Source organism: Corvus moneduloides, chromosome 3 (genome assembly GCF_009650955.1).
Source record: "Corvus moneduloides isolate bCorMon1 chromosome 3, bCorMon1.pri, whole genome shotgun sequence".
Taxonomy (NCBI): domain Eukaryota; kingdom Metazoa; phylum Chordata; class Aves; order Passeriformes; family Corvidae; genus Corvus; species Corvus moneduloides.
Genome location: NC_045478.1, coordinates 48,237,791 through 48,265,742, shown reverse-complemented (window position 1 = coordinate 48,265,742; position 27,952 = coordinate 48,237,791). Strand labels below are relative to the sequence as shown.

General features: G+C 41.4%; 2 protein-coding genes across 12 annotated transcripts in view; one reads left to right on the top strand and one right to left on the bottom strand.

Moving 5' to 3' along the window:
- Positions 1–7: 7 nt before the first annotated feature.
- On the bottom strand, positions 8–24,213 carry CEP57L1 (centrosomal protein 57 like 1). Of its 11 annotated transcripts, none has more exons than XM_032101422.1 (13): positions 23,887–23,968; positions 18,447–18,531; positions 14,821–15,040; positions 10,849–10,993; positions 8,915–9,094; positions 8,228–8,349; positions 7,692–7,802; positions 7,342–7,419; positions 5,515–5,613; positions 4,718–4,795; positions 4,392–4,615; positions 2,632–2,776; positions 8–496 (listed from the first exon to the last, which is right to left on the bottom strand). In XM_032101422.1, the coding sequence occupies exons 3-13, from the start codon at positions 14,848–14,850 to the stop codon at positions 281–283; spliced, it is 1,428 nt and encodes a 475-aa protein (XP_031957313.1). In that variant the 5' UTR covers positions 14,851–15,040; positions 18,447–18,531; positions 23,887–23,968; the 3' UTR covers positions 8–280. The 11 variants fall into 11 exon arrangements, 10 of the variants coding, with proteins under 10 accessions (XP_031957313.1, XP_031957315.1, XP_031957318.1 ...); XR_004238668.1 differs by lacking the exon at positions 8–496 and adding an exon at positions 3,759–3,900 and having other exon boundaries at positions 2,691–2,776; XM_032101424.1 differs by lacking the exon at positions 14,821–15,040 and having other exon boundaries at positions 18,431–18,531.
- A 31-nt stretch (positions 24,214–24,244) lies between these two features.
- SESN1 (sestrin 1) overlaps positions 24,245–27,952 on the top strand; it is a 76,743-nt gene continuing 73,035 nt past the window's right edge. The window contains exon 1 of the mRNA XM_032101419.1: positions 24,245–24,832. Within this exon, the coding sequence (XP_031957310.1) occupies positions 24,569–24,832 (264 nt within the window). The 5' untranslated portion in view covers positions 24,245–24,568. The remainder of the gene's footprint in view (positions 24,833–27,952) is intronic.

Genomic DNA, 27,952 nt, shown 5'->3' with positions numbered 1-27,952 from the left:
CACATACTATTTTAAGTGTAAAAAAAGTATAAAATTTTATTTGACAAGTTAGCAAATAATAACATTTCATTATTCCATTACAAGGAAGTGTAGTTGAGTTATAACTACACTACATGAAAGTTAATTCTAAGGTGAACAATCTGACCTACTAGAGAGTTTAGAATGTACATGTCTATTGTATCTAGTTTATTTTTAAAAGGTATTTTATACAACTAAAAGTCTACTAGGTGTCAGACAACTTCAAAAACATCTAACATAGCAAACTTCAGAACTGTTCTTTTCAGATGACATCATCTTTTTTCAGAGATAACTGAAGTTTCCTCACAGCTTTTAGCAGCTGAAGAGAGCTTCTGCTTTTCTGCCCAGGACAAGGTTTAGACATACTTTCTTTTACAGTGACTGCAACCTCCTTTGTTTCCTTTTGTTCACCACCCTTTAGTTTGACGTGAGTTGCCCCTTGCTTCAATTTCTCAGTTTTTCTCTTTAATTTCTGCACCTAAGAAAAAAAAATTACTAATTAGCATGTTACGTACTCTGAAGACCCACAGCTGTAGAGCTGACTGGACTTCTACTGAACTCCAAACTACAGGTGTCTAAGGGACATTAAAGAAAGAGAAAACTTTAAATTTAGTAACCTTGCACAGTTGTCTCACTGTAACAGAAAACTGACCTTGCCCATACAGAAACCACAGAAAACTGACCTCACCCAAACTCAATTGGTTTTTGAATCCCATCGCTCCCTAACATAAAAATGCTTGCTTGAGAGAGATGGAATATCATCTCTTAATAATCTATACTTACAACAGTCTCTTTCCATTTCAGATTGTACTACCCTAACAAAAAAACCAAAGAACAAATAAACCTCTAAAATGTATACTGTTAATTATCGGTTACTGGATCTAAGCAGCTTATTTTGAAGCCTCCTTAAAAGAAATGGAAAACAGAATAAATAGGGTTAATTGCTAAAGAATGTTTTTTAAAATGTCAAATAATGAGTCTTGACTTGCACTTAGCATGAAAAGGTCACTTCCCAATGACAAAATTAGGCTGGAAGCATTCCAAATGCCAATGTAGGCTTTAAGTCCATTTCTAAAAATAATTAACTTTAATTGCATTCTAGAACATATTATTAACTGTGAAACACAGAGATTAGCATTGCACTTTTAGTGTGGCAGGTTCTAGAAAGAGAAATATGCATCAGAAATATTAAGATTGGTCTGTACAAAATACAAATAGAAATGTCTCAGTGCAAAAGCACCAGAAAAAAACAATATAGGCCAAGGAATTAGAGGAATGGCCTGTATGGATAACCAGGGCATGATGGACAGTAATCATACAGACACTATTTTCAGCATGACCCTAAGGGGTGTGCTCTGACCAGGCTGTACCAGAGCACAGAGGACTTGCCAGAAGATCTGCACACCGATAAAAGGCAAAGACGATAACAAGGTTGCTCCACATTGTATGTGCTACTCCTCATCATCTCAAAACAAAGGCAAGCTGTAGCCATAAAGATATGCAAAAGAAAGAAACAAAGGTGCAGTTGTTGTCTACTGTCTTAGGTTCCTGAGGATGAAGTCGGCAAGACTTTGAGGCAAGGAGTAACAGTAATTGTTGGCTCTTCAAGAATAAGAGTTTTATCAAAAAAACCAGTAGACATTGCCAAGAGAGGCAGCGAGGACTCAGCAGTCAATGTCCTTTTGTCCATATTGCTAACATGCAAGTCTGACACATCTGCTATGACATAAAGCACCTCTATGCTTGCAATTACACGGACAATAAAAAGTTTAAGTGAATAAACTCTATCAAAAAATGACTGGGAATAAAATTGGTCAGATTTAAATTAACTATCACCTCCCTGTTTCATAAAGTCTCACATTGAGTTTTATTTTGGCTCCTGTATAAGCAAAGTTCTCAGGTAAGTCTATTTGTCTTGAAACATAAGATGAAAAAACAGAAAACAATCAGAACTATGGATTGAATGTTTAATCATATGCTCCAAACCAAATTGCTACAAAAGAGTTAAGCAGTTCAGCTACAGAAGAGTGATTTTATGTAGGCATGTCTGAAAAGTTGTTATGTATGGCTCTAAACTAAATACTGACAGAATGAGGACTCACTCAGTTTAAGGGTTAAACAAAACTGAAAGGCTTGTCCAGCTATTATTTTTGGAGAAGCTCTGGTCAACAGACTAATTAATAAAAAAGCTTCAATGTTTCAGTAATATAAAAGACACTTAATCCAGTCTGTAAAGGAATTACAGCTTCTATTTTCTCACTCCCCTGAAGGACAAGATACAAAGGAATGAAATTTCAACAGTTTGTCTTAACACGGTGAGCAGAAGTGACAGATAGAGCAACCCAACTCTGTATTGCAGAACTGCCACAGGGCAAGAAGCTTTCCCACCAGAATACATTCCTAACTGCCAGTTGTAAGCACTTTTTCTTGATTAAATGAAGGAATTGGAGGTACAAGAATATGAGACAGCATTCTAATTATAATCACCCATACTGGAACACCGTGGCTTTAAACAGTCCAGTGACATTCTAGCTTGATGACAACAGGAGGCAGAGTTGTGGCAGCCTTTCAACTAGAATGTTACTAGCTAGAGACTTTACATTTCATTCTTACAGTAGCCTGATGCTTTTTCAGCTTGGATATTTGTTTTCTTTTGCTCTCCATTTGTTTTACAAGGCAATCCAGCTCCTGTTTCAGGTCTTCACGAGCTTGGAAGTCTTGAGTCTCCTGTATCTGCTTCAGAAGTTCTTGATGCTCACTATTAAAGACAAGAATGGCAATCTAAGTATTTATGATATGATATCTAGGATTTCTTCCTGCAAGAGTTGCTTCTTCCTGCAAGAGCCATTTTGTGCAGAGTACAGAAATTTAGCATTATTTCTACCCTCACACAATACATATTAATCTGGAATATATTAACTTGAGAAAAGGAAAAGGTTTTCCTGTGAGTCTGATTTTCTTGTTCCAAATTTTTAGCTGATGTCCATCTTACTTCTCCTCTTCCTACAGGCATAACAACTACATGTGTAATAGTGTGCAAAATGAGATTTTTGAAAGTGAACAGCACCTGTGAAGTACAACATTTTCACTTCCTGCACAATTTAGCGTAGACTTTGAAGGCTTAGTGTAATACACAAGTATTTTTTAAACTAGTACATTCAAGTTACAATTTTTCTGACAAATTATTCAAATTTAAATATTCTACTCAAAAAGTTTTACAGCAAAGTGGGCTGCTTAATTAAACTAATCAGATTAAGTAAAAGAAATTGTGTAGATCTTGATACCCAGATACCTGAACAAGTTGAAGCCAGAGACCCCCTCTTAGATAAGTAATCCCTTTACAAAAGACAGAGCTTCTTTTCTGACTTTTGAGTAACTGCTTTTCATTGACAGTTTAATTGAAGAAACTGGTTGTTGCTATAAAAAAAAAAGCCTGTCCTTGAACTGCCATGAGTAAGACAGACATTGCTTTTTGAACATGCGATTGCTTGCCAGTTTAAATTTTGCCACATCAAGGATTTCGAATCAGTGTCAACATCCTAACTGGTTTAATCAGCACATCCTCCTCTGTTCAAACCACAGCTCATCATGTTGGCATGTCTGCTACAGCCAGCTACAGAGCTTTGGTCCACAGTCCCACAAGCCTGCATTAATGAAAGATGCCTAAGAACACAACAGGTTGTAATCCACATTTACCTGCATGGCTAGAAAGATACATACACTCCCACCTAAAGTGTTACCTTCTTCCACACCCTGCCCATTTTCTGGCAGGAAACTGTCCCTCTTTCACAACCCCCTTACAGGACCAGGAGGTTCTCCTGCTATCAACAAGCAGAGGGTATGAGCACCAGACTGACTCAGCACAAAGACCCAGCAGGTACACTGGTAAGGAAAGAACACAGAGTGAGTACAAAGGAACAGGACAGATGTTGTGACAGGACTATTCATACCAGACCTGTACTAACCCATTCCACCACCCAGGCTGACTGCATCCTGCAGGCCTACTCAATATTAGCACCACCTTTGCAGCCTTCTCCAGGAGAAAAATTTTGGTTTATTCTGTATATCTCACAATATGTTTAAAATTTCTAAAAAGCACAGGTCTGAAAGGCTTTTCACTTGCTGCAGCTATTACTTTAGTAGCAGCCTGTTTAAATACGGGATGTGGAAGCAGAAAAACAAAACCAGTGAAGCACCAGGACAGAAAGAATTTTTTGAAAGAGAAAAATCCTACCAGTCCAGCCTGCTCAGGTCATTCTGTCAACAAGAAGTCCTACAGCTAAAACAGGCTAGGCTTGTCTGCAGCACCCTGTCGCTTCTCAGGGCTACCACTGAAGTCACGGTTACACACAACACCAGGGATGGGTACTCACGAGCTCATTTGGCCCAGCCTGTCTTCTAAGGCCAACAGAAGGTCTGAAAAGCTCCTGGTGACAGTGGGTGATGTGAAACAAGAGGATTTTGAAAGTGCACTGTGTCCTGAAAGCCCAGACGTAGCTCCTCCTTGTCTTCGTGACGAGATACATGGATTGCGATGCTTCATAATATGCAACACACTTTGTACATTTGCACTGACAGAATGGCTGGAGCTGACAGACTTAAAGAAGACTTATTAGTGGCTTACAGAAGTAATTAACAACTACAGAGCCTTACTCAAACTGTAGATGCCACTTGAGTGAGAACAGTGGTTTTCACCTACCTTCCCAGCCACAAAAGGTAGTTCACCAGCCTTTACATGTAATTGTGAAAGCTGAATTTTCTTCATTGTAGGATTTCTCTGCTGTAAGCAAATATAAGACAAGAAATTCCAATCTGCTGACCCAAGAGTACAATCTTAAACTTTTTTTTAGTAAGTAAAATTCAAGTAAATACACAGTGAAATGCATCACACCTCAGTTTTCTTCTGGTTTCAAAAAAAACAAATTTCCCTCCTGTATGTGTAACAAGTAAGAATTTCCAATAGCTGGCACATGTAAATTTTATTCCATATGCATGTAGGAGATTGTTTAACAATTAGGCTAACATTAAAGGAATCGAACCTTTTTTACTTACGTTTTCAAAAGCACAGTTGCAAAATTTTGACTGATCTGTAACATGCGTTGCAAAATAAATTCTCTGGATTTCGGCTATCCCCCCAAAACACACCATCTTAAGATGCTGAGCTAAAACTTTGGAAACTAATTTTTCCAGATAAACTGAAAGGCAGCTAAGACAGGACGTGGGGAATGGCAGTAAGACTTTAACAGAGATAATGGTAAAGCTGGTAAGGAAAGGTTTCCAGTGATGTCCTATCAGCCCCAGTACCATTTTAATTAATGAAGGAAAGAAAAAAAAGGGAGAAAATGAGTTATTTGGCACTGTTTGTCACTTTAGAAGTGGAGTAAAGTGCAGCAGATTAATCAAGTGCCTCTTACATCCCCATTTTTCACAAATTCCAGTCTCTGTGCGAGTCAGATGCTATCAGCAACAGTATGCTAATAAAAATTTCCACATTACCTTCCTAGGTTTTTTGTTCTTCCCATTTTCCTTTTCAGGTTCACATTGACATGTTACTGAAGACATCAAAATTCTGTTTATATCCAATCCATTTTGAAGCTGTGGCAATAAGCAAAAGAGAAAACAACCATTTAACGTAATATTAGCAGTATGGAATAGCAAGGTTTAATTAATTCTCTCTTTCATGCTTGGGTAAGAACCAATTAAGAGCACTATTAACTGTCCTGCTTGGAAGGCATAAGCTACTCTTAAAAACTAAACAGATTACTAGGAAGGCAGGGTATCAGGCAGATCTTGCAGCTCTTAGTATTCCTCATTTTCGTATTCAGCTGCACTAGCAGCTGTATTTTTCCACTGTGACAACCAGCAACTGAGATAAACCAATCCTGCCACATGTTGAGGATCTGATAATAAAATCCAAATTATATGAATATTTGGCTCTTACAATCTGGGGACAGAGAGAACTAAGCCTGTCTATGTAACACTGAGGTCAAACCTGCTGGACAATCCTCAGATTGCTCAGTGGTTCAAAGTTGATATCAAGGCCCATGATAAACAGGATGATAATCATTCCCAATTAAATGTAGGACAGGGACTTTGTTTTGGCACGTGCTACAGTTCTGACTAAACAATGCTGGAGTTCCACCACTAAAGTGAGAATATTCTGGCTTTTGTGTCATCAAGGGGAAGTGAACCACACCACACCCTGTGCTTCCCAGCCCAGATCCAACAGACCGAAATCCATCCCACAGTGTACTAATATGGTACCAACACTAGTTTAGCACTCAGTTTACTGCACCTAAGTCCTTTCTTGAGCAAATGTTTAGACTATCTGCTCTGGGAAAGTCATTCTTACCATGTTTTGCAGAAGATAAAATCTCTGTACTAGGCCTTTTGCTCTGCAGCAGAAAGCAGTCTAAGCAAGAAGCCAAAGAACCTACCAGTTTTCAACTGTGTCATTCTTCTGGATTCTGGAAGTGGTCAGACATCTGGGCTACAAATCTGCATGTTATTTAAAGCTTCCTGGACTGATGAAAACCCATCATCCTTGGATGAGGTATAAAAGCTGACAGCAGTGATGAATTAAATTAAGGCATCAGCTTTGCTTAGGTTCTTCCAATATTTCTCTTCAGCACTGCACCCCCCACCCCACCTCAAGAGAATTCCCCCACAGCTGGTCTGTCTCTCAAACTGGCTGCTACTTATGCACAAAGTGAGCTTTGGAATATGACTACTTTGCCCCTTTAATAAACAATTTCTTTGATTTTGCTCTCTTTGGCAAATAGTCCTCTCTCAGATGGATGGTGGCCCAGCAAACTGATTATGGCTTCACAGAATAATGAATTATACAAGATCTCATTTGATGAACAACATTTCACTGGTTTTTTTTCAAGTATAACCCTATGTATTAGATTTCTACAGTCTTAACAAAGGGAGGAAAATAAACATAATAACCAACCTCACTTGGGATATAAGGTTTCATATGTGACCACTTTTGAGTTACTGTAAATTAAGTTTACCTGATTCAGTTACAGATTTTCTAGAAATTAATTTTCTACCTGGGTCACTTAGAGCAGTGTTGAGGCTGATGAACTGTATCACTAATACAAACCCAAGCAGAATCTTTCTTCATTGAGATATGCAACACACCAGGCAAGCTTTCTAATAAATAGTTTATAACTGGTCTAGGTAGTGTTCCAGGAGTTCTGCCTGGGTAGTAAATATGTGGAGTTAAAGTGTAATGAAAAAAAGAAGGGTATTTTGAACAAAGAGAATAGCTTTCTTCAGTACTAAAAAATAAGGTAAAATAAAATCTTTTCAGTCTACCTGAGCAGTTTTATCTTGTATTAGCTTATGCTGATGCTCTTCTTTACAAAGCTTTTCTTCTAAGTGTTTGATCTTGTCCTGAATTTGAAGGCAAGAATGATTAGTCCCACTTCAATTTGTCATGCTGAATCAGAAGTCTGAAGGAGCTCGCAATTGTAATGTGGGGATAAAACTGGACTGTAGGAATTTTTAAAGCCCAGATTGAAAAAAGACTCATGCATACAAAGCCAGGGTGGCATTCAGTCAGGTATGCTTTAACAGAGGTAACTTTTGCAAAACTTAGTACTGTTAATAGTATGCCATAAAATTAAACCAAATGACTTTCAGACTGTCATTCCATGCATGCTTACTTCGGCAATTCTCTGAGTAGCAGTAAGTTCAAGACATTCTTTTTCTAGCACTTCAAGCTTTTCAAGTTTTGCATGCAGTTCCAACCGGTTCTGATCTTCCTCTTTCTGAAGCTGAGCCCGGAAAAAATAAGCAAGAATGGAGTTGGCAACTGACTGAAATTGTTTCAGACAGCAAAAAAACCCACCAAACCACCCCACACCACAGTAAAGGTGTTTAATTAGTTTAAATTCCATATTTTTTAAATTGCTAAGTGATGAAAAATACCAGGCAGACAAAGACAACTTAAGTTTCCAGCAGCTTTTTTGTCTACCAAGTGTACAAGTAGTAGCATGGTTTTGCTCATTAGGAGTTCCAACCAGGGAGCTTTTCATACAATTCATTGAATGGTTGTCATCAGTCAGAGTAAATTGCTTCTGTTTGCTAGCAGCCTGAGCAGAGCTGAGGAAAAACAATGGCCACAAAAAACTTCGGATCCTGCACATTTCTATACTTTTGAACTACATCGCTACTTTGTTATTATGCTAAAGGACTTCACCTGTTGTTGTAAAATCATTTTCTTTTCCAGTTCTGCAGTACAAACCATTTTTCTCATGTAATCCAGCTGTTTCTCCAGCAGGGAGCAGCGGGATTGTGCTGCACTTAACTGCACACTTGCATCTACAGAGAGAAACAAGACATTCAGTACAGCAAAGGGAGCTACACATTTAGCCAGACTGTCATTTCATTGAGGAATTCTGTCCTCGAAACAGGCAAGAATAGTTCTGTTAGTCAGAGCAAGTCATGTGGTTAAAATGTATTTTATATATAATCACAATGTTTTTTCAAAGCTAGTCCCTAATTTGAATTCCAAAGGGATGAGCACTGCAGTTACTTTGATTTGTATCAGCAGATACCTAACCAGAATCTGGTTTCTTCTCTTCTCCTATCTTTTCTCAAGTTAGCAGTGTTGTGTAAGCAGCTGCTTGCTTATTGTAAGAGTTAAACATACCACCTGAAACATGCTTAGTCTTTAAAATTGCTTTATAGCTTATGCATACTTGGTTTATATATGTAAGAAATATCTCAACTTGATTCACAATTATCAAGCTCCTGTTCCTCCTCAGTTCTGAAGCAAAAAATGAAAGGGGGCTGCATTAATTAGCAGTTTTTCAAAACAAAACACTCCCTAGATTATACAGTCTTAGTGTTGCTGTGGCTACACCTTATCGCTCAAAAGAAATACCTTTCCTCTGTTGCATCAGCTCTTGATGGGCTGTGTTCTTCTCGTAGGATCCCTGCTCTAAGACCTTCTTGTACTGAGCAGCTGCTCTGGAGAGGCTGCACAGGTTATCTTCAGCCTGTGACTTCTCCAGCTCTAGACGGTGGATTTTTTCTTGCAGAGTTTTCAGGGCTGCCACTACAGCTAGCAAACAATGCAACAGCTACACCGTAAGTAACAGTTCCTATTTTGATGATGATCATTATTATTAGAAAACACTTCAAATTACAATATACTACCTAAATTTTCTTCCTAGGATCACTCCCAAAATTAATTATATTCCCCAGCTGTACACTAACATATGCAGAGCATACATGGGAGAAAATGGATGTGTTTCCTGCATAACTGAGGTATGAAGCTCTGGCCCATTGAGCAAAACTATTTTCCAAATGGCACCAAGCACAAAGAAATCATGGCAAATAGAATATAGTAAACCCTGGGGCTTCTCTTTAAATACAAGGAGAGAACACAGGTATCTAAGTGAAGTCACAAGTTCTGATGTAATGCAACTGGCCTGAACAGATTAAAAACAGAAAATGTGCTCAGAACAGGGGGAGAAATTAGATACAAAGGGACAATTTAGAAAAGGGTACATTCTTAAATACTTTATTGTTTCCAAAGGTAATGTTTCAACATCTAGTATCTTGTATTTGATGATTCTTTAAACCATAGAAACAAGTCTGGAAGATTTTGCTTTCAGCCTCAAATCAGTATGTGTCAAATTACACCAAAAATAAAAGCTGCAATTTCAGCTATAAGAAAAAGTTTGCTAGGTCTCCATAAAGTATATACACTTGTGGAAGCTTAAGACATGTTCTGTAACAAGTCAAGCTTATTTCTGACATTTTGTAATTTATAGCTTCTTTATTCCAAACTCTCTCATCAAAAGAATACCATCAAATATTGCTACCTCCTTAATAACTTTCACCACCTTATCACAGACCTATTAAAAAACAAAAAAAAACCCAAGCCAAACAAAACCACACAATAGCAAAAAACAAACAGCAAACAAAAACTCAAAAAAACCCAAAAAGCAAATACCAGATAGCAGAAAGATGAAGTAGGACCACCTTTTCCATCTTTCTGTTGGTATGCTAAATACTTCCTTAACCACTTAGCTACATAACACTAAACTGATCACTGTAATCCAAAAAGCCAAAGCTCTGTATGACATAAGATTACTACAGAAATCATAGATTTTCCAAGTGAAGAGCAATGATCACATGCACACTCATAGGCTATGTCTGTGCAATGTTGCAAAGTTGTCCATGATAGTAAGTCTGAGTATGGGTATCCTCATGATTCCCCAAGCTCTCCAGACATGTTAAGCCACTGAGCATTTGCCTTGTGAGCTCCAGAGAGCAGTCCCCCACTAAAGCACATGAGAACCGTATTTCATAGGGACTAACTTTCATGCTGCTAATTTTCGTGGGAGTCTGAATTGTTCAAAAGTTCTCCCAAGGAAACACACCACGCAAAAAAAAACACCTTAAAGTGATTTTAAGCTGGAAGGAGTCAAATTTTGCACTATGCAAAGCCAATTTCAAGTCAGGGTACCGTACTAATGATCTTTTTTTTTACTGTATTTGAAGTCATGAACTGCTTCTACTAAGTTTGAAGCATTCTCCTTTGCTTTCAGAGGAAGTCTGACGATTTTAATTTAAACAAATTTCAAAGCCAAAGTTTACAAGGATGTTAGAAGACTTGCAGAGGTTTCCATTCTAGACGTATGACTTCAGGGAGACTACTCCCTCAGGACACATATACATCCTGTCTCAATGTCAGACTGATAACTGCAGCAAGTCATTGAACTCAGTAAAATAGGATGGGGAGTTTGCTCAAGAGATTTCACATGGAACAATTAAAAAGACCATTTTAAGGACATATTTGGGCTATACCTTGGTTATTTGGGAGAGAAGGCCTGTCACCAGCAGCAGCTGCCAACTTCTTTGATTCTCCATAAACAAAGGCTGCAGGAAGCATCTGATCTGGTGGCTGAAGAAAGCTTCCTATGAAACTGTTCTTTGATTCAAAATCCATAGCCTGTACAAAGAGAGCTATTTAATGCTATTACTTCTTTACCAGTCTCTTTTTCAAAAGTATGTCACTGGGCAGTCCCTGGCTTTGTTTATATCAAACCAGATCATGTGCACCAATATAATAATAATAACAGTCGTAATAATAATAATAATAATAATAATAGATAACAACAACAACATCAACAATAATAATAATACCCACACCCCATGAGAAGAATCCTGTCTTTTAATGCAATTCCAAAACACTGTCTTTCATAACACTAAACATAGCTTCCTTTGACTGACCAAAATTTTCTAAGGTTTTTCTAGGTGCTTTCTAATAACTTAGGCTGATTTTTGTCCTTTTAAAACCCAAGTATTAACAGCATTTTCTACTAACTGTTTTACAGACTTCAGTGTCTTTAAGTGCTCCCTCCAGAGCAAGCATTCCAAGTTTTACAGCTGGTTTCCATTTGCAGCCTCCTTAGTGCTCTTCTCCCCATCTTTTTTGATGTAAAACCAAATTACATATGGTAAATAATGTACCATTATTACATAACAAAGACATAATTCTCCACATTTAGTGTTGAGATAACAGGAGGATATTTAATATGCAATATCTCCAGCATTATCTCCATTATTAGGTGCATGTTTTAAGTCCTGTTTCTTCACTCCCTTTCTGTTCCACCCTTTCACATTCTTTATTTTATGAGTAGCACATTTGAAGACAGTTCACACCCTGTCAAATAGTAATTTTTCTTGATATGACAGACATGGACAGTAAAATGTGCAGAAAGGGCTTTAGGCTAATACAACCCCTAGGAGGTTAAAGCAAGTTTGAAATCATCCTGCAGCTACCTATCAAAGTAGTATCAAGCATTTCACTTGATACAGTGTAAGTAGTGAAGAGTCTATACAGCTTCAGCTAATAAAAAACCAGCTTATTTGAAGGTTCAGTGATATAACAATTATGATATCACCTGTGTTTAAAATACAAGGCATGCAACTGGAACAGCCTTCCTGCTTGGTAAGGCTATTTACAGATGTTAGTCCCCAAGAAAATCACCCAAAGGAGGTATCTAATAACAGGAAGAAGAAACAGACAAAGACTGGAGCCTGCTGATGAAGCACACCCCACAAAAAGCCATTCACACTGGGTGGCAAGCAGAGAAAAAAGTTTCCAATAACAAAAAAAGTTTCCAGGAACACTGCTCTTACAGCCTATTTCAAAGCCCATATAAAAAAACCCAAAAAAATCATCTTCCAGCCACACTGCCTCTTCAAGGTATGCAGTAAACTGAAGGCAAGCAGAAATCCGTCCTTCTTCCTCCAAGTTGTCATCACAGAGACATCAACAAGAGCATCTCTTTGCCAGGGCTTGCTTGACTTGGGGCCTCCCAAGCACCACCACTTTTGTGTGCTAACAACCCCGAGGTCCCACCGTTCAGAGCAGCCCTGGTCCCAAAGAGGGGGTCTATCCAGGCTACCCTTGTGCCACAGGTTTTTTCCATGGGGTCCTGCCGGCATCCTACCCAAGGCTCTCAGTGCTGGGTGGGCAGCAGCAGCCAGCCAGGCACTCCACCATCTCTTGCAAGACATCCCATCTGGTGACCCCACTGTGTTTATGGCCACAAAAGCTATTTATGGGCCTCCCTACCTCTGTCCTAAAGGACTGGGAAAGACCATCCAGGGACACCTGACCTTAACAGCTGGCCAGGTCTATTGACCATGTCCAACAGCACAAGGGGCAACGGCAGTGAAAGACACAAAGCAGGGAGCAGCAGAAACCTCAGCAGAAAGTCCTGTGGCCACAGAGGTGGTCAGGAACAAGACAGGAGAGGAGATGGTCCTGGCATGGCACAGTGATCAGCATGGAGTTCCACAAAATAAGAGATAAGCAAGACTTAAAAATTTTCCTGCTGCTATTCAACCCCTTTGCATTGGTGATAAAAAAGACTAGCAAAAAAAAGTCCATAAAAATGAGCATATGCACAGGCAAGAAGTTTCCTGCCACTGCTGTGAATAAAGGAAGGCAACTTTGGAAACACCAGAGGAAGAAGGTGGTTTTTGCTCACACCATCCAACTTTCTGGCAGTCAGCATAAGTGGAGACTTGCTTTTCCAACATCCTCCAGTGGAACGTGGCTCCCCCACATGCCTGCACAGCTATACATCAATTACTTTCCTTATTACTTTCACATAAACAAGTTTTGCTGTTTCCAAGGAGATGGGTCTGTGGACAGTTGTAAGGAGGGCAGTGATCCGAAGCAAATAATGAATAATGGAGGGAATAAAGCAGCAGAAAATTTGAGAGTTTGTGGACAAGCTCAGTAATACAAAGGTGGGGGGGGTCATGGGGGATACCTATTTGGCAGAAAGGGAAATAAAAACCCTTTTAGTTCTGCAAGTGAAACCAAAGGGAAGTGAAAAAGGCCAGCTCACCTGCCTGGTGGTGGTGATTCAGCTAATCCGGTGTGGGCTTCAGCACAAAACCCCACAACTTTGCCAGCACAGCAGAGGGTAATACAAACCCTCCAGCTGGAGGGGGGAGCTCCCCAAGCTGCTCCTAAGAGCACAGGCTCAGCAAAGGGTGTGAAAGGAAACACCACAGGACTGAGACACCTGTGTTTGCAGAAACTCTGCTGCAGACACAGTTACAGACGCCTTGCTTTACCACAGCTTCCTCAGATACAAAGGCTGTGCGAAGCAGTGAGGGAACGGTTGCTATAGTGCTTTGAGGCTGTGTCAGCAGAAGTACTCTGGTAGAGTTGCTCTGATGTAGATGAGTCCTAATATCTTAGCAGGTAAATAGCAACCATACTGCACAGGAGAAAAGTCTACAACCCTGCAGACCTCAGGCAAGGAGATGCACTCCAGGAAAAGGATCAGGTCACTCTACATCAGCATCACTAAACATCCTGGCCACTTCCAGCCCACTGCAACAAGAAACATATCAGGAAATAATGAAGTAGCTTGACGTCTGTTTGAACGTCAACTGTCCTACCATCAACTTCTTCCCCCTCAAGTATTTAAGCTTCTATAAAACCATCACAACCAGGTTTGCTTTTTAAAGTCTTATACAGCAAGCTTAAACCACTCTCTTATTCCATGCTGCCACTGCCGTGGACACCTGGTACACAGCCTAGAGAGGTGCTTTAAAGCAGATATTGCTTCCCAAACAGCAATGTTTGTACTAATGTAACTCCACAAGGCTTAGGGGGATTTAGCACTTGAACAACACTCGTTAAAGCAGCCAGAACATCGTTGTTTAGACAAGCCCTTGGTTGAGGAAAGCAGTGCACTCCTTCAAGTCTGGGCAAGAGCCAAGGGAGAAGTATGCATATTAAACAGAGGCTGACAAAATACCCCAGTTACACGCAGAGGGGAGGGGAAGAAGGAAGAAATGCCACACTCCCACCTCAGCAGCCTGCACCACTGCGGTGAGCAGGGTGAAGCACTTGTGTTGTGCAGGTCATATCTGGAGTCAACACTGGCCCTTTGGGTTTTTTAAAGAGAAATGGCCCAGCCTCTGTTGGTGGATGCAGTAGTGATGCTCAGATACCCGGTGTTATTTTACCCAGAAAAATACAAAGTAACTGGTTCCAACAGTGGCTGCATCAAGCATGGGGTAACTTAGTTATGCCCTTGGGCTTGCCATGCGTCCCTTCCAACTTGGAATATTCTGTAATTAAACATCAGCCTCGGCAAGCCAGCTATGTTTTTCTCCAGGTCTGAGCTAGGAGGCTCATGGAGTTCTGTGCCAGACATTTGCAACCCTGTGCATGGTGCATGATGCCAGGCACAGTACATTAGATCTGGGACAGGACTGCATTAATGCAAATACTCTGCCTACCTCTTGCCTTGCTGCAGCTGGAGTGCTCATCCCTGGGGTGAGAGCACAAGAAAAGCTGGTCCCTTCAGTGGGACCACTTCTGCCTCTTGGCTCACCATCACATGCAGGCTGAGAGTGAGCTTGCACAAAGTATGCTGGGGAGCAATCCCACCATCAGGTCCATCCCTGTATATGTGACTTTCATGCCTCAGAAGAGAGCAAGCAAACTGGAGTTTGGTGCCTTAAGACAAACAGAGAATTTCCCATTTCATCAGAGGCATTTAAGCACTAATATGATTTACCTGTTTACTGTTTCTATTTACTTTTGCTGAATATGGCCTGCATTAAATGCTAGAGTACTGGATTGGGGTGCTGTAAAAATCAATTGACATTTTAGTTACTGCTGTCTGGCCCAAGTAAGCATACCAACAGTGGAGAATTACTGAAATCCCAAGTGTTACAGAAAGACCAGTTATGAGTTCTTCATCACCGTTCTCCCCTCCTTTCTGTTTCTCTCCTCCAATGCAAGCCACATCATTACGAAGTTTTAAAAAAATGTCTCCTGAAGTGAAAAGTCCAGAAACATTTTGCCACATATACAACTACATCTCATACTGTAAAGCAGCATATGGAAAAGCTTTTTCCACATGTAAACTATAGCAGGCTCAGGGAATAATGCTGGCTTAACAGTCTCCCAAAAGATATACACTAAACAAATAATGTGATAATGTAAGGGATACTTTCACTAAATTCTCTGATGTTTGTTATCTCATATGGACACTGGTTCATTCAAATTGCTGTGAGGGCAGCCTTTTAGAACCAAAGAAAGAGGTGCTGTCAGAACACCTTCAAAGAGGAAAAAGAAAAAGCAGATCAAAGCATTTTTTAGAAAGAAATACAAAGATGTCTATCTTCTGGCCTGACCTACTGGGCATGCACAATTTATAGCGGGTTTTTTTGATAACTAAAAAACAAAGTCTCAGATGAACCAAAGACTGATTCAGTGTTTATGTGACATAAGAGAAGTTCTAAAGAACTGCCTCAACACGCCTATACCAAGAAGCTCCCAAAATTCTGGCTGCTGCCTTGTCTTCTTGAGCCAAGCCTTGCTGGCTAAAGGTTATGTGAGAGGCCATTTTTGTGACACAATCCAAATTGGTCTATTTTTTTCCCCTTTCACTTTCCTTTGAGAATGGAGAGAAAAGCTTGGTCAGCTGTACTAGCTATGCTGCAACACCCAGCCTTATTCCCAACAGACAAAGAACAGCCCTTCTACAGAGAAAAAAAAGAAATAAATAATGTTGTGGGCAAACTGCACTGTTGTTTTGGGAACACCCAGTCTCTAGCATCCTGACACAACCACTTTAATCAGCCTGAAACACATGACATCGCTCAGAACATATCTAAGTAACTGATACTCCTGTGTCTCCTCTAATCTAAGTGGGTTAGACACGAAATGGTGGCAGCTGCAAAACTAATAGGAAGGGAAACCTCACTGAATCAATAAAACATTTCAATGTGGTTTTTAAGTTATGTCAAGTTCCACTTTACATAAGTTTAGAGCAAATGGCAAAAATTTATTAGAGAAATTAAGGAACCTGGGAGTGGTGTGAAAAACTGACACAGACAAATCCATGGGAGGCAGCTTGTTGTACAAACTGCGAGAATACACATTGGCAGTCTCAGAACCGGATACATAAAGGTTAAGTTCCCAGCTCCTTCTTTGATACTACTGTAGCAAAGCCCATCCATTCCTGAATATCAAGTCTTCTGCAGAACTTTCATACAATCATTGTTTTTCATTCTTGGAAGAAAAGGAAAAGAAAAAGCATTCTCTGTTTTCTCATGACACCGTATGTACTGTCAAGTAGGATAAAACCTGGCATTTTAATGAAAAGCCAAACCACAAACGACCCAACACATGCCCAAAACTCCTAAGACTTTTCACTGTGTCAGCATTTCACTTCTAAGCATTCACACGGATATTTCTCTAGTTCCTGTTTGCTAGAGAAAAAAGAGAGAACCAAAAAAAAAGAGGAAGAAAGAAAACGGAATGAGTTACATGAGTATTTTGTGAACAAGGCAAAGAAACAACCTGGTGGAGAAAAAACCTGTGATTTTTTAACAATTTTTTGGGGAATAGATTCTAACCTGGCAGTGTATCAAGCATGCAAACTTGGGTCAAAATGTTATTAGAGTTTTGCTGCTTTTTCAATGAGTACAGCAGACCAAATTCCTCATTCAATTGAGCCTTCATCCAAAAGTACATGATACACCCACAATCAACACTTTGTGGGGAAATCGAGTTGGTGCAAACTGCTTTAACTTGTACTTGCAGATAATAACTGAACTAGGCATTTAGAGGAGAAAGACTGCAAATTCCTATCTAGTAATAAATAATTCCTATCTTAGCATGAAAACATCTACCCTGTAATACAATGCTATCAAAATAATTACATTTATATATCTTTAATCAGTCCAAAGTAAACATAATCTTTTTGTAATAAGCATCAAACAAAACCCAAATACTGTAAATGGTCACTAATATACTTCCTCACTTCACCCATAGTTCTGTTCTTATTCTTTCATGTACCTTCTGTTACATTTGGGTTTTGTCCCTCAACTCCTCTCTCTTTACTGTATTTAAATGATCCTATAGCTTTGTTCCTTGCCCTTTGCCATTTGATATTCTTTTTCTCCCACTCCCTCTTCTAGCATAAAAAGCTAGGATTTTTTCAAAGTAAAAATACCCATTTTCCACCCCTCCCCCCCCCCCCCTGCTCCAACAAGAGTAACTATCAAGTTCCTTCCCTTTATACTTAAGATCAGGTTCCAACAGACGCTGCTTGCTCTTAGTACACTGACTGATGTGGAAATTGAAGGTGTTCTCCTCAGTATTCCATATGAAGAATGTAAAAAGCTACTTTTTATGTCCACTGTTATTTCCTGCTGATGCCATCACACTGTCTTCCACATGTAGTTTGTTTAGCTTAGTGTCTCCTGATAGATTGGAAGGCAGGAAGAAATTACTAGCTTTGGCTATAGACCCTTGACAAAAAAAAAGGAAGGCTTTGCTGTTGTGGAAAGGGAAGGTTTTCAAGGGCAACTGACTCCAGTATTAAAGACTGCATCTGTGCACAGGCACAATAATTAGATATTAGAAAGACAAATGCAAAAAGGAAAAGGCATATTAGGGTAGGGCAGAGCAAATATAAGGGTGGGTTGAAATGACAACCATAGTGAAGAAATGTAAGAGGTAGGGGATTATTATTGCAGGTGTTGACTCATTCACAGTAACCCCTTTTACTGCATGATAATTTTCACCTTTTATGTCTCAAATATTTATTGGTATCATTGAAAGATGGTTTTGAATGTTGCAACTTGCCCTCTAGGCAGATGAAACACACAGACTGTGTCCCCACCATTGCCTTGGAATTAATTTTTAAAATAGACTTCTGTTTTTACCAATATTTTCTCAGGGAAAGTGTCAGTCTCTTCATCCAACATCCTTTAACCTAGCCTGAAGATGGAGTAGGAGGTAGATTTTTAGACAGATAACCGTAAAAGCTTGACATGGATGAACAGAGAAACACAAAGAGGGTAATTATTCATAGGATTTGTCTCTTCTTACCAACTACCACACCTACATTTTTTCATATATTCCTGTGCTGCCGATAGCTAGGCACCTGGCAAGGAACAAAAACTTCATTCTGCATTTCTACATCAGGCAGCCTAAGAAACAGAATGAGAAGGAAAAAAAAATTGTTAGCAAGGAAAAGATAAGTTTCACTCCAGGCAAGAAATTATTCCCAAAATCGTATTTTGTCAGAAATAGTTCTCTTTTAATATGCAGAAAAATTGCAAGCAGATCTGAGTTAGAGCAACTCCTTAATCTTATTTTGGAGACCTATTTTGTTGAAGAATAATTTTAAATAATATCATCTGTTTATATGACTCAAAATAATCATAGCAATTCCAACACATCCACATTGCACATCCTGAACAAGCACAATATCCTAGGTATTAATGACAAGTAGTTTGTATATCATATGGTATAAAGAGTATTCAAAAATGCAGAAATGGTTTTATCACTATTTTTGCCCCGAGTTGCCTGGGGAGACTTAAAACAGTCAAAGCTGTTACTTGTTTCAAATAATCTGTATATTTAAACTTGCATGACTTCAGAGATACAGAAAAAGTAAATCTGAGTAAGATGCTACAAAATCCTGCACAACGTTGCAGGTAGAAAACTAACTTCAATTGATTATTAAGTTTTTAATAGGCATTTCTTCCCTATTAACTATATGCCGTTTCTGAATGCAAGGAAATTTAGTGGATCTCTAGGTTCTTGACTTCGATTCTTGCCGTTGTGTGTGACCTTAATAAATCAGAGGGATGGGACTGATAAGGGACTGATGCTCCTTTCAGCCTCGGGGCTGAGTGTGGTAACAACAGGCTTACATTCCCTGCATGTAAAAGAAATGCAGGTATAGATCCAAAACAAGCAGCACGCTCAGTGAGGAGCTAACAAGAGCTCTGGTTTGGGGTAAAGAAACTCTATGAACATAGAGGTGTGTGAAGTCCCATCCTGGTGCTTGCCACCTTTATCTTCTTTGGACTCAGAATTTGGAGTCCTCTTCTGGCAGTGAATGCCAAAATCTGTTCTTTAAAACAATGAATAAAGAGTCCCTGTAGCTTTTCTGGTCTGTGACTTCATTTCATGTGGCTGCTGGTCACAGCATTTTTCTTTGTGTTATTGCTGGAAAACACCAAGGTCGATGTTAACAGCCTGCCAAAGGTGCTTAAAGGGCCTTTTGGGCTGTCAGCAGATATAAAATTCCCAATGAACAACGTTCCTTTTCTTTTAAAGTGCAGCTGGAGGAAACAGTGTCCACCTTCTCTGTGCTGCTACCCAGTGGTCAGAGCATTGGCCGGGAAGTGAGAGTTCCTGAGGAGCGTTCATGCCTCATCCCTGACCACCACGCTAGACTGGGAGGAGGAAGAGCAGGAAGGAAACAGGGAGTCACCACCTTTTTGTTTGAAGTTATGACCCTGTTCCAAAAAGCATGTAAGTCTCGAACAAGGACAAGGCAGCTGAGGCAAAATGCAGAGTATAACAAGGAGGTGTCTCTCTCATCTAGTTCAATCATCAAAATATAGTCCTGGGGTTAATTTATGCATTTTTGTAGTAAATAGTTCCTGGATAAAAAACAGCACTGGCTTGGGAAAGTTATCAGAAACCAGGAATAAGTGCCTACAGCTCCCTGTGTCACCTTCCTTCTCATTCACACTAGTGCCACACATTTGCCATCCTTTCCAACAGGATACAAATTCAACAACTGAGGTGATGGATGCTTCCCTTCCATTTTGCAATCCTCCTGAGCACCTGGGACACTCTCCTGGTAGTTAGGAGGTGTTGATGTAAATGCCTTTGAGCTAAAAGGCAATTTGTTAATTTCTGGGTTACTGTACTGAAGGTGAGCACTCTACCAAATACTGCCAGGCACTGAAGCCATCTGTGGCTACAACAGAAAAACCTGACTTGTTGAGTTTGGAGAGGTTTCACTCAGCAGGATCTCTCTTAGAGCTGCTTCACCTACTTCCTAGATCACAAATGGGAACAAAGGGAAGACAGGTTCCAAGATGCACAGTCTTGGGCAATTCTGAACACTTCTATCCAGAAACAGATTAACAAGAGTTCAAGTGGCTGCTCAGAGGAGTTTTTCAGAACTGCACTTGTAGTTTACCCATACTGTTTTCCTAGTCCTCAGTGTTTCAGTTTACATTTATACAGTTAAGTGGAGCGTAGTCAGAGAGTTGGCAAAGCACACCAGGACTTTAAGAGGCCTGTAGTTCTGGTACATCATAGCCCAGCTCTTCTCAAAGCAACCCACTCTCCAGCATAAACTATTCCACAGACTTTCTGCATGAAAGATTTGGTCTTCTAAGAACAAAATGGTGTCTAATTTACCCATCCCTGCTGTGTTTGTGACCTCTAAGGAGGCAGGGTGGCAGGGTTTGGTGCAAATGTACACCTGCAACACATAATAGGCCAGAACACATTAGATGTAAAAACACATGCTCAGAAGAAAAAAAAAAGGCCCCATCTTCTCCCAAATATAATGGTTTGGGCTTGACACAAAGCTTGAGCCTGTGTTCAAAGGCAGTAGAGGAGTAGCCTCTGGCTTTCTGGTGTCTCTTTGCAAAACATGAGTTACAGAACTTTGTTTTCTCAGAGGGTAGCTGTGAAGAAAAATGCATTTTACTGTGGAGTACCATTTATTGTGGCAACATGCCAAACCCCCGATCTAAAAAGGGAGGGTGAGCTTTTAGAAGAGAGTCATCCCATCCTAGATATTTAGCAATTGGAATGAAGTAAGGTGTAAAGGAGAGCAGTTGAAGGTATGTAATCTACAATGCAGTTCCTTCTAGACTGCACAAGTTTTACTGTGTTATTATTAGTTCTCCAGTATATTGACTAAATGCATTCTGGAATAAAGTGCTCTTTTGCAACATACAGAAACTGGAACACACTTTTAAAAGTAAATATAATATATTTTAGATCTTAGAAAAGATACTAATACAATTACTAGATACTGTATTTTCAAACATAATTCTGCTGTTAGATGTCATGGCTAAAGAAGTCCTTATCTAGTTAAAAAAAAAAGGAAGTTGATAAATCATGAAGGAAGGAAATACTGAGGTTTAAAACAGCCACAAATTTGTTTTTCTTCAGCTTATCATTTTGAAAACTCAACTGCTGTAATTCTGGATGAGTTGCCAGATTGTTTCCTTCATAATTCTGCATCTCTCTTATCCATTCTTCAGGGATCAAAAACAAGCATATTAACTTCAGTCAGTGAACACGCAAATCAAACAAACACATTCCCCTAACTTCGGGTTCTGATTAATTCCACTGGTAGCCTTTGACCTTGATTTCCACGATGACTTGCTGTGCATAAAGAGGCCTGACCTGGTATCAGAAAACTGCAGAGATTTGGTCTGGAAAAAAATAAAGCCATCCTCATCACTATTCCCTAAGTACTACATTAAAATCTATAAAACAAAGGGCTGAAATCTGAAGTTTAGGCCTTGGAGCCAGTTTCACAATCTGTTTCCTGTAGCCAGAGTTCATTTGGAGCCAGTGGAAAAAACAGCTTCTAAAAGATAAAAGGCAGTACTGTGACTTTCAATCAATCTTAGCGTTCAGTGCATGAATATAGCCGTACCAAAGTCTAAAACACCAAAGCTCCAGTTCTGATTCTGGTTCAGTCTACTGATCTTGGATGTACGTAGTCATTGTCAGAGACACCCAACAACTCATGATGAGAAAAATAAGATCTAGCCAACTTCTGGAGATCAAAATTTAGATAGAAATAAAGCAAACAGATGTGACATGCCCATTCACAGGAAAATGGGAGACCATAATGAGTGACAACAGAATGGGATGGGAAGCTGAAGTGGTAGCTAATGTAAAAACAAAACAAACAAAAAAACCCTCCAACAACATAAAAGGCACTGGCAGAACTATTTTCTTTGAACCCATCAGTTATGATGGGTGGAGGCCTCGAATGCTTAGAGAAGTCAAGACTCATATTTATTACAGGTAGTGATGATTTCAGCAGATACATTGTTCACGAGGGTGCCAAGGGCCTGGAGGAAGCAGCTGTGTGAAGCAGTCCAGGCCTGTCCACCCTACCAAACAATGGCAATGCAGTCTCCTTGCAGAAAGGATTTTATGGGGAAAAAGAGACTGGTCTTCCTTGAAAGGTACAGGTAAATGCAAGTTTTAAAGAAATAGTTCCAGAAAACAAAGGGATGTCAGATGAAGAAACCAGATTCTTTACAAATAAGAGAGCTGTTGATGGATGGTGTTGGGGAGCCAGCCCAAGCTCTGCTCCTGGACTCAGAAGTGGGTTCTGCATCTTTCTGTGGCATAAGACTAGCTTGTTCTGCATTGACCTTCAGTTTTGAGATCTGAATTTTAAAATGGTAAATGTGTATGTGAGAAGCTAAAAATAATTGTGCAAGACCCTATGTAGGCCCAGTGTCCTGTTTCTAATTAACTCCCAAGTATTCTTTTGCCTTTCTGTATATTCAAAATCGTAGTTTCATGATTGCTTCAATGTGACAGCTGCAAACAGTTCTGCCCTTGTTTTCCTCTTTTCTCTGCCAAGAGGTGAACTGGATCAAGGAACTGACTTGGCTGAAAATTAAAATTTATCAAAAACAGCACCTTTTTTTTTCCCTGCAGGAAAAGCAAGGAAAACAGCAATACCAGCCTCTTTAGTGGCAGATTACGCTTAATCACAGAACGGCTGAGGTTGGCAGGGACCTTTGGAGACCATCTGGTCCAACCCCTCCAGTCAAGCAGGGCCACCTAGGGACAGCTACCCAGGACCGTGTCCAGGCAGCTCTTGAATATCCCCAAGAATAGCAAGCCCACAACCTCCCTGGGCAACCTGTGCCAGGGTCTGGTCACCCTCACAGTAAAAAAACGTGCTTCCTGATGTTCAGAGGGAATCCCCGCTGTTTCAATTTGAGCCCCTTGCCCCTAATACTGTAATTGGGCACCACCGAGAACACCCTGGCTCCATCCTCATCGCACCTTCCCTCCAGGGACATATAAATGTACGGATATATACACGGGTAAGATTTCCCCCCGAGCCTTCTCTTCTCCAGCTTCATCAGCCCCTGCACGACTGGGATTAAAAAAAAAATCCCCTTGGATTAACTTGAATAAAAATACCGCGGAACTGTTGCTCAATGTGAATATTCCGGGGATTTCCCCCCGCCAACCCCTCTTTTATCCCACGTGATGACGGGACTGCGTTTCCCTAGCATCGGCAGTTTTTCCCTTCCCGCTGACGCGCTAATTTAGGCTACATCCCAGGCTCCGCCTCTGGCACGCTTACGCGGTCGTTTACAACACGTGCGTGCTTAAGTGCTTGCCGGTGCAGAGCTCTGAGGCAAACCCGCTACGGGGACTGCTTCACCCCGGCTGCCGCCAGCCGTCGGCGCTCCATAAGCTGTCACGACAGATCGCAAGCCCCCCCAAAAGCCTAACGAGCAGGATAACGGGAGTACCGTGCGCACATCCCGCAGCGAACGCTCTCCCTGCCCCTTCCCCGGCAGGATCCTGGCCGTACGGCGCGCTGCCTGCCGGGACACGTAGTCTTCCCCCGCGAGGGCCACAGGACCGCCTTTCGGCCGGACTACATATCCCAGCACCCCCTCCTGGCACTGCCGCTCCCCGCTGCGACTCGGCCTCCCGGCCGCGAGCGCTGAAAGGCGATTGGCTAACCGGCGTGTCTGTCATCCGGGCTGCCCGTGCTGGGCGGGGCCATTTTCCCCCAACCCTGAGTCAGGGGACTGCCGGGGGTCGGTGGCGGTCCCGGCGGGGACGGCTGAGGGGCCGCCCTGGGAGAGGCAGGGTCGGGGCCGCCCCTTCCCTCCATGCCCGGGGCAGGGAGGAGGAGCCGCCGGCGCCGCGGGGTGGTGGCCGCCCCTCTCCCCGCCGGGAAAGGCGAAGCCGCAGCGGCGCCGCTCGCTCGGCAGCCCCGGCGCGGGAGGGCAGCGGCGGCGGCTGTCCGGGATACCGGCCTGCGCTGCCCCCCATGCAGCGCGGGCAGCGGGCTCTGCGCTCGCCGCGGCCGCGCTCGTCGTCGTCTGTGTGGGCGGGCTGGCTGCTGCCGGGAGCCCGCCATGGGGCGGCCGCGCCGGGGCTGCTGAGGAGAAGGAGGCGGGGGAGCTGCGGCCGGGCGGCCCCATGGAGGAGCGGGAGGGCGAGGTGCGCTGGGACGGGCTGTGCAGCCGCGACGCCGCCGCCCGCGCCGCCGCCCTGGACACCATCGGGCAAGCCGTGCTCCGCCGCGCCGAGAGCATCGCCTCCGGGGCGGCCGCCGAAGGGCTGCCGGTGCCCGCCGCCCGCGACGGGCTGGGCGAGGTGCTGGCCCGCCTGCTCATGCTGTCCAAGAGGTGCCCCTTCCCCGACGTGAGGGAGCAGAGCGAGGCGATCCTCAGCGGGGTGCAGGTGAGCGCGGCAGACCGCCCCCTTCGGCTTCGGGACCGGGCCGGGGGCTCTCCCGGCACCGTCCCACGCAGGGCACCTTCGGGTTTCATCTGTGCGACGAAGTGGGCGTCTGATCCACCCTGTCAGATGTATTCGTGTAATTAATACGTGCTAAGTGCTCTCCACCCCTACGGCTCTCTCCCCGAAGAAACATTTGGAAAAGCGTTATTAAAAGGCGGCGGGGGCGGTGGGGGGAATATTTCACTGGAGACACTCAAAAAACACCTGGATGCGTTCCTGTGTCCCCTGCTCTAGGTGACCCTGCCTTGGCAGTGAGGTTAAACTGGATGATCTCCAGAGGTCCCTTCCAACCCTAACCATTCTGTGAAAAAGTATGAAGTCTTTCAGTGTAATCCAGCAGAGAGGATTTGGCACTGAATGGCTGGAAAGTTGGGGCATCCCCAAGGAAGCACTAAAATGACAACTTTAACGCTCTAGTTTCAGTCTGTATGACCAGTGCTGTGGTATTACCGGGTTGGTTTTAATAGAAAAGCAGGAAGGATTTGGGTATTAACATTAGTGGTTGCCAATTGAAAATATAAATGGGAAGTTGTGGAGCTTTTAGAAGCCATATGAGCTGAAACGTTATTAAGCCAGAGCCTGTCAAAGTTCCCTTCTTGTTGTTTATTGGAATCGATAGGCTCCAAACTATTTTTTTTTTCATAGCTCATAGGCAGCCTAGCCAACAGAGGGTTACATTTACTGACCTAATGCTAACAAAAATAAATGTTACTTTGTACTCTTCCACTCTTCCAGTCTAATTATAGTTACTTGCATTGCGATTCTCTTGGTCACCTCAGGTTTTTGCTCAGGTTTTGGAATTCTTGTATCAACGGGTCCATCAGCACTGCTAAAAATACTGCTTGCTGCAGAGTAGGAAAAGGAAATTCGGGTATTTCTTTTAGTCACAAGTGAACACATAGAGCTGTGCTTGGAGATAGCTGCCTGATTCTCACTATTGTACTTTATCTCCCTGAACTTTACAGGTTGAATATAGGGAAATCCAGGGAAAAAAATAATAATATATGAAAGTATTACAGACATAATAATTTATACATTATATACATAATTATGAATAACGTAAAAAACATTATATGCTACCGTACATATAGAAACACATTCTGGGCTTGAGTTATTGGAGCTGAAAGAGTGTCTTTATTTTGTCTAACTTCTCAGTAGTGTGCAGTGTGATAAGTACAGTATAACTTATTTTACACAGTTTGGGCTGTGTGGGGTGTTTTTCTCAAAGCAGATTTTATCAGAGCTGATGGCTTCACATAGTCTAAATGAAAAGCTTGACAACTTTTCTGTAAAAACTGAAGCCAGTGAAACAACCACCCACTCCAAACTTGAATATTAAGTTGAAAACCTAATCTGGCTTCTTCCCTGTTAAAGGTTCATATGAGCAGGGAGTCTGTTACCAGTGAGAATGATGAGTCACTGGAACAGACTGCTAAGGGAGGACTTCTTTTTTGTCAGGTTCAAGATATCAGAGTCTATTCAAAGGCCAAACAGATGGTGGTCTCTCACCTAAATTTTGGGGGAAGGTCAGAATACAGGACCTGATGACTCCCTTTTGTGTTTTTATGTGTTTGAAGTTAGTGGTATGTTCAAGTCTTAGTCTGGTTTAGAAACTTTGTTACTAGTTTGTTGTTTGTTTTTTTTTAACTAGGCCAAAAAGTTCTGGCAGAAAATGTTTGTCTTCATACAGCAAATGCAAGTTTAAATACCCTGGTCATTGCTGGCTTGATTAGTAAACACGGATGTGAAAGGTTTAATAGCTGTGAAACCAATTGTATGCACACAAGCTGCAGTAAAAGTAAAAATAAAATCCAACAGAACATTATTTTAAGAAAATCTTTAAAAGCTGCTTTTGTAACTTTTCCTTTTCAGGAGCACAGATTTAAGGGAGAAGTATTCTATATTTTATGAATTTAGAGTGGCACATCTTAGTTCTTGTGTCTGTACTCATAAATGAAAATTTTCATTGTAATCTTTGGCTCTGCATTTGTTGGAGAAATAATCCAATCCAAGTATTCCGTTTTGGATGCTGAGGACTACTATCAGGCCTGAAATGGTTTTCTGTTGATTACATGACCAAGAAAAATTCTGTTCAGGTCTCTGCAGTGGAGATGGCAGATAAAGCAAACTATTAAATTAAATATTATCACTCCATACAACTTGTGGCTTTCAGCAGTTCTTCCAAAGGTAAATAGCTTAGTGACATAAAGATGTGAAATCCCATTCAGAACAGCATCAGCACTTGTATTACTTTATCTCCCTGTTTTGGGATCTGAAACAATACCGAAGTCCACAGCAATATGTACCATAATGCTGTCTAAAGTTATTAAATGGCATATAGAGCCCAGGGCAGGAGAGGCAACTTGGAGCCTAAAAGTTCTCCTGTGAACTGGGTCTCCCTTCTTTTTCTATCCCTTGGGATGGTCCAATCCAGACTCGAAGTCTGAGCCTGGACTGATACATTTCTTTTTATCCCTCCCCACCCCAGCTGCCTCAATCTGGAGAACTGTAAAATGTGCTTTATTAATCTTTCAGACTTGCTTCAAGCATAAATCACTGGAAATAAAAGATTAGAAATTTCCATGTGGTCTGATTGCTATTTCTTTCTTTGAGTTAGTGCCCTCTTGCCTGTTGGGGCACTCAGCAAATATTTAGGCATGAGCACTTGTGCTCCTGGTGTTTTTGTGGCTTTGTGTCTGGAGCAGGTTGGTAGAGTGCATTATATGGCTGGTGTAAGCTGCAAGCTTGGCAGCAGCCTATGTCAGCATGGCATCCCTCTAAGCCTGCCTTTGCTATGTTTTGGGGGTTTTCTTCCCTGGATAAAAATCCCTCTGATATATGGTGGAATGCTGAGTGTGCAGCTTTCTTCTATGGTATTAATGAATAGCATTGTTAATAAATAATATTGCTTGTATCAGAATCTATAAAATTAATTATTGCTTAACATAAATTCCTGTTGATTTGACTTATATTCAGGATAATGAGTTTCTCATAGTAGGATATATATTCTTATATAATAATACATACTTTTTCACCTAAGAGAATATATCTATTTTTCCC

Coding starts and splice junctions, on each gene's coding strand:
- CEP57L1 (XM_032101422.1), bottom strand. CDS start 14,850: ATGAGCACTCCAGCTGCAGCAAGGCAAGAG. Junction 4,796..5,514: donor AGAACAAAAAACCTAGGAAG/GTAATGTGGAAA, acceptor TGCTTACAGCAG/AGAAATCCTACAATGAAGAA. Junction 497..2,631: donor TGAAAAAGCATCAGGCTACT/GTAAGAATGAAA, acceptor TTTTTTTCTTAG/GTGCAGAAATTAAAGAGAAA.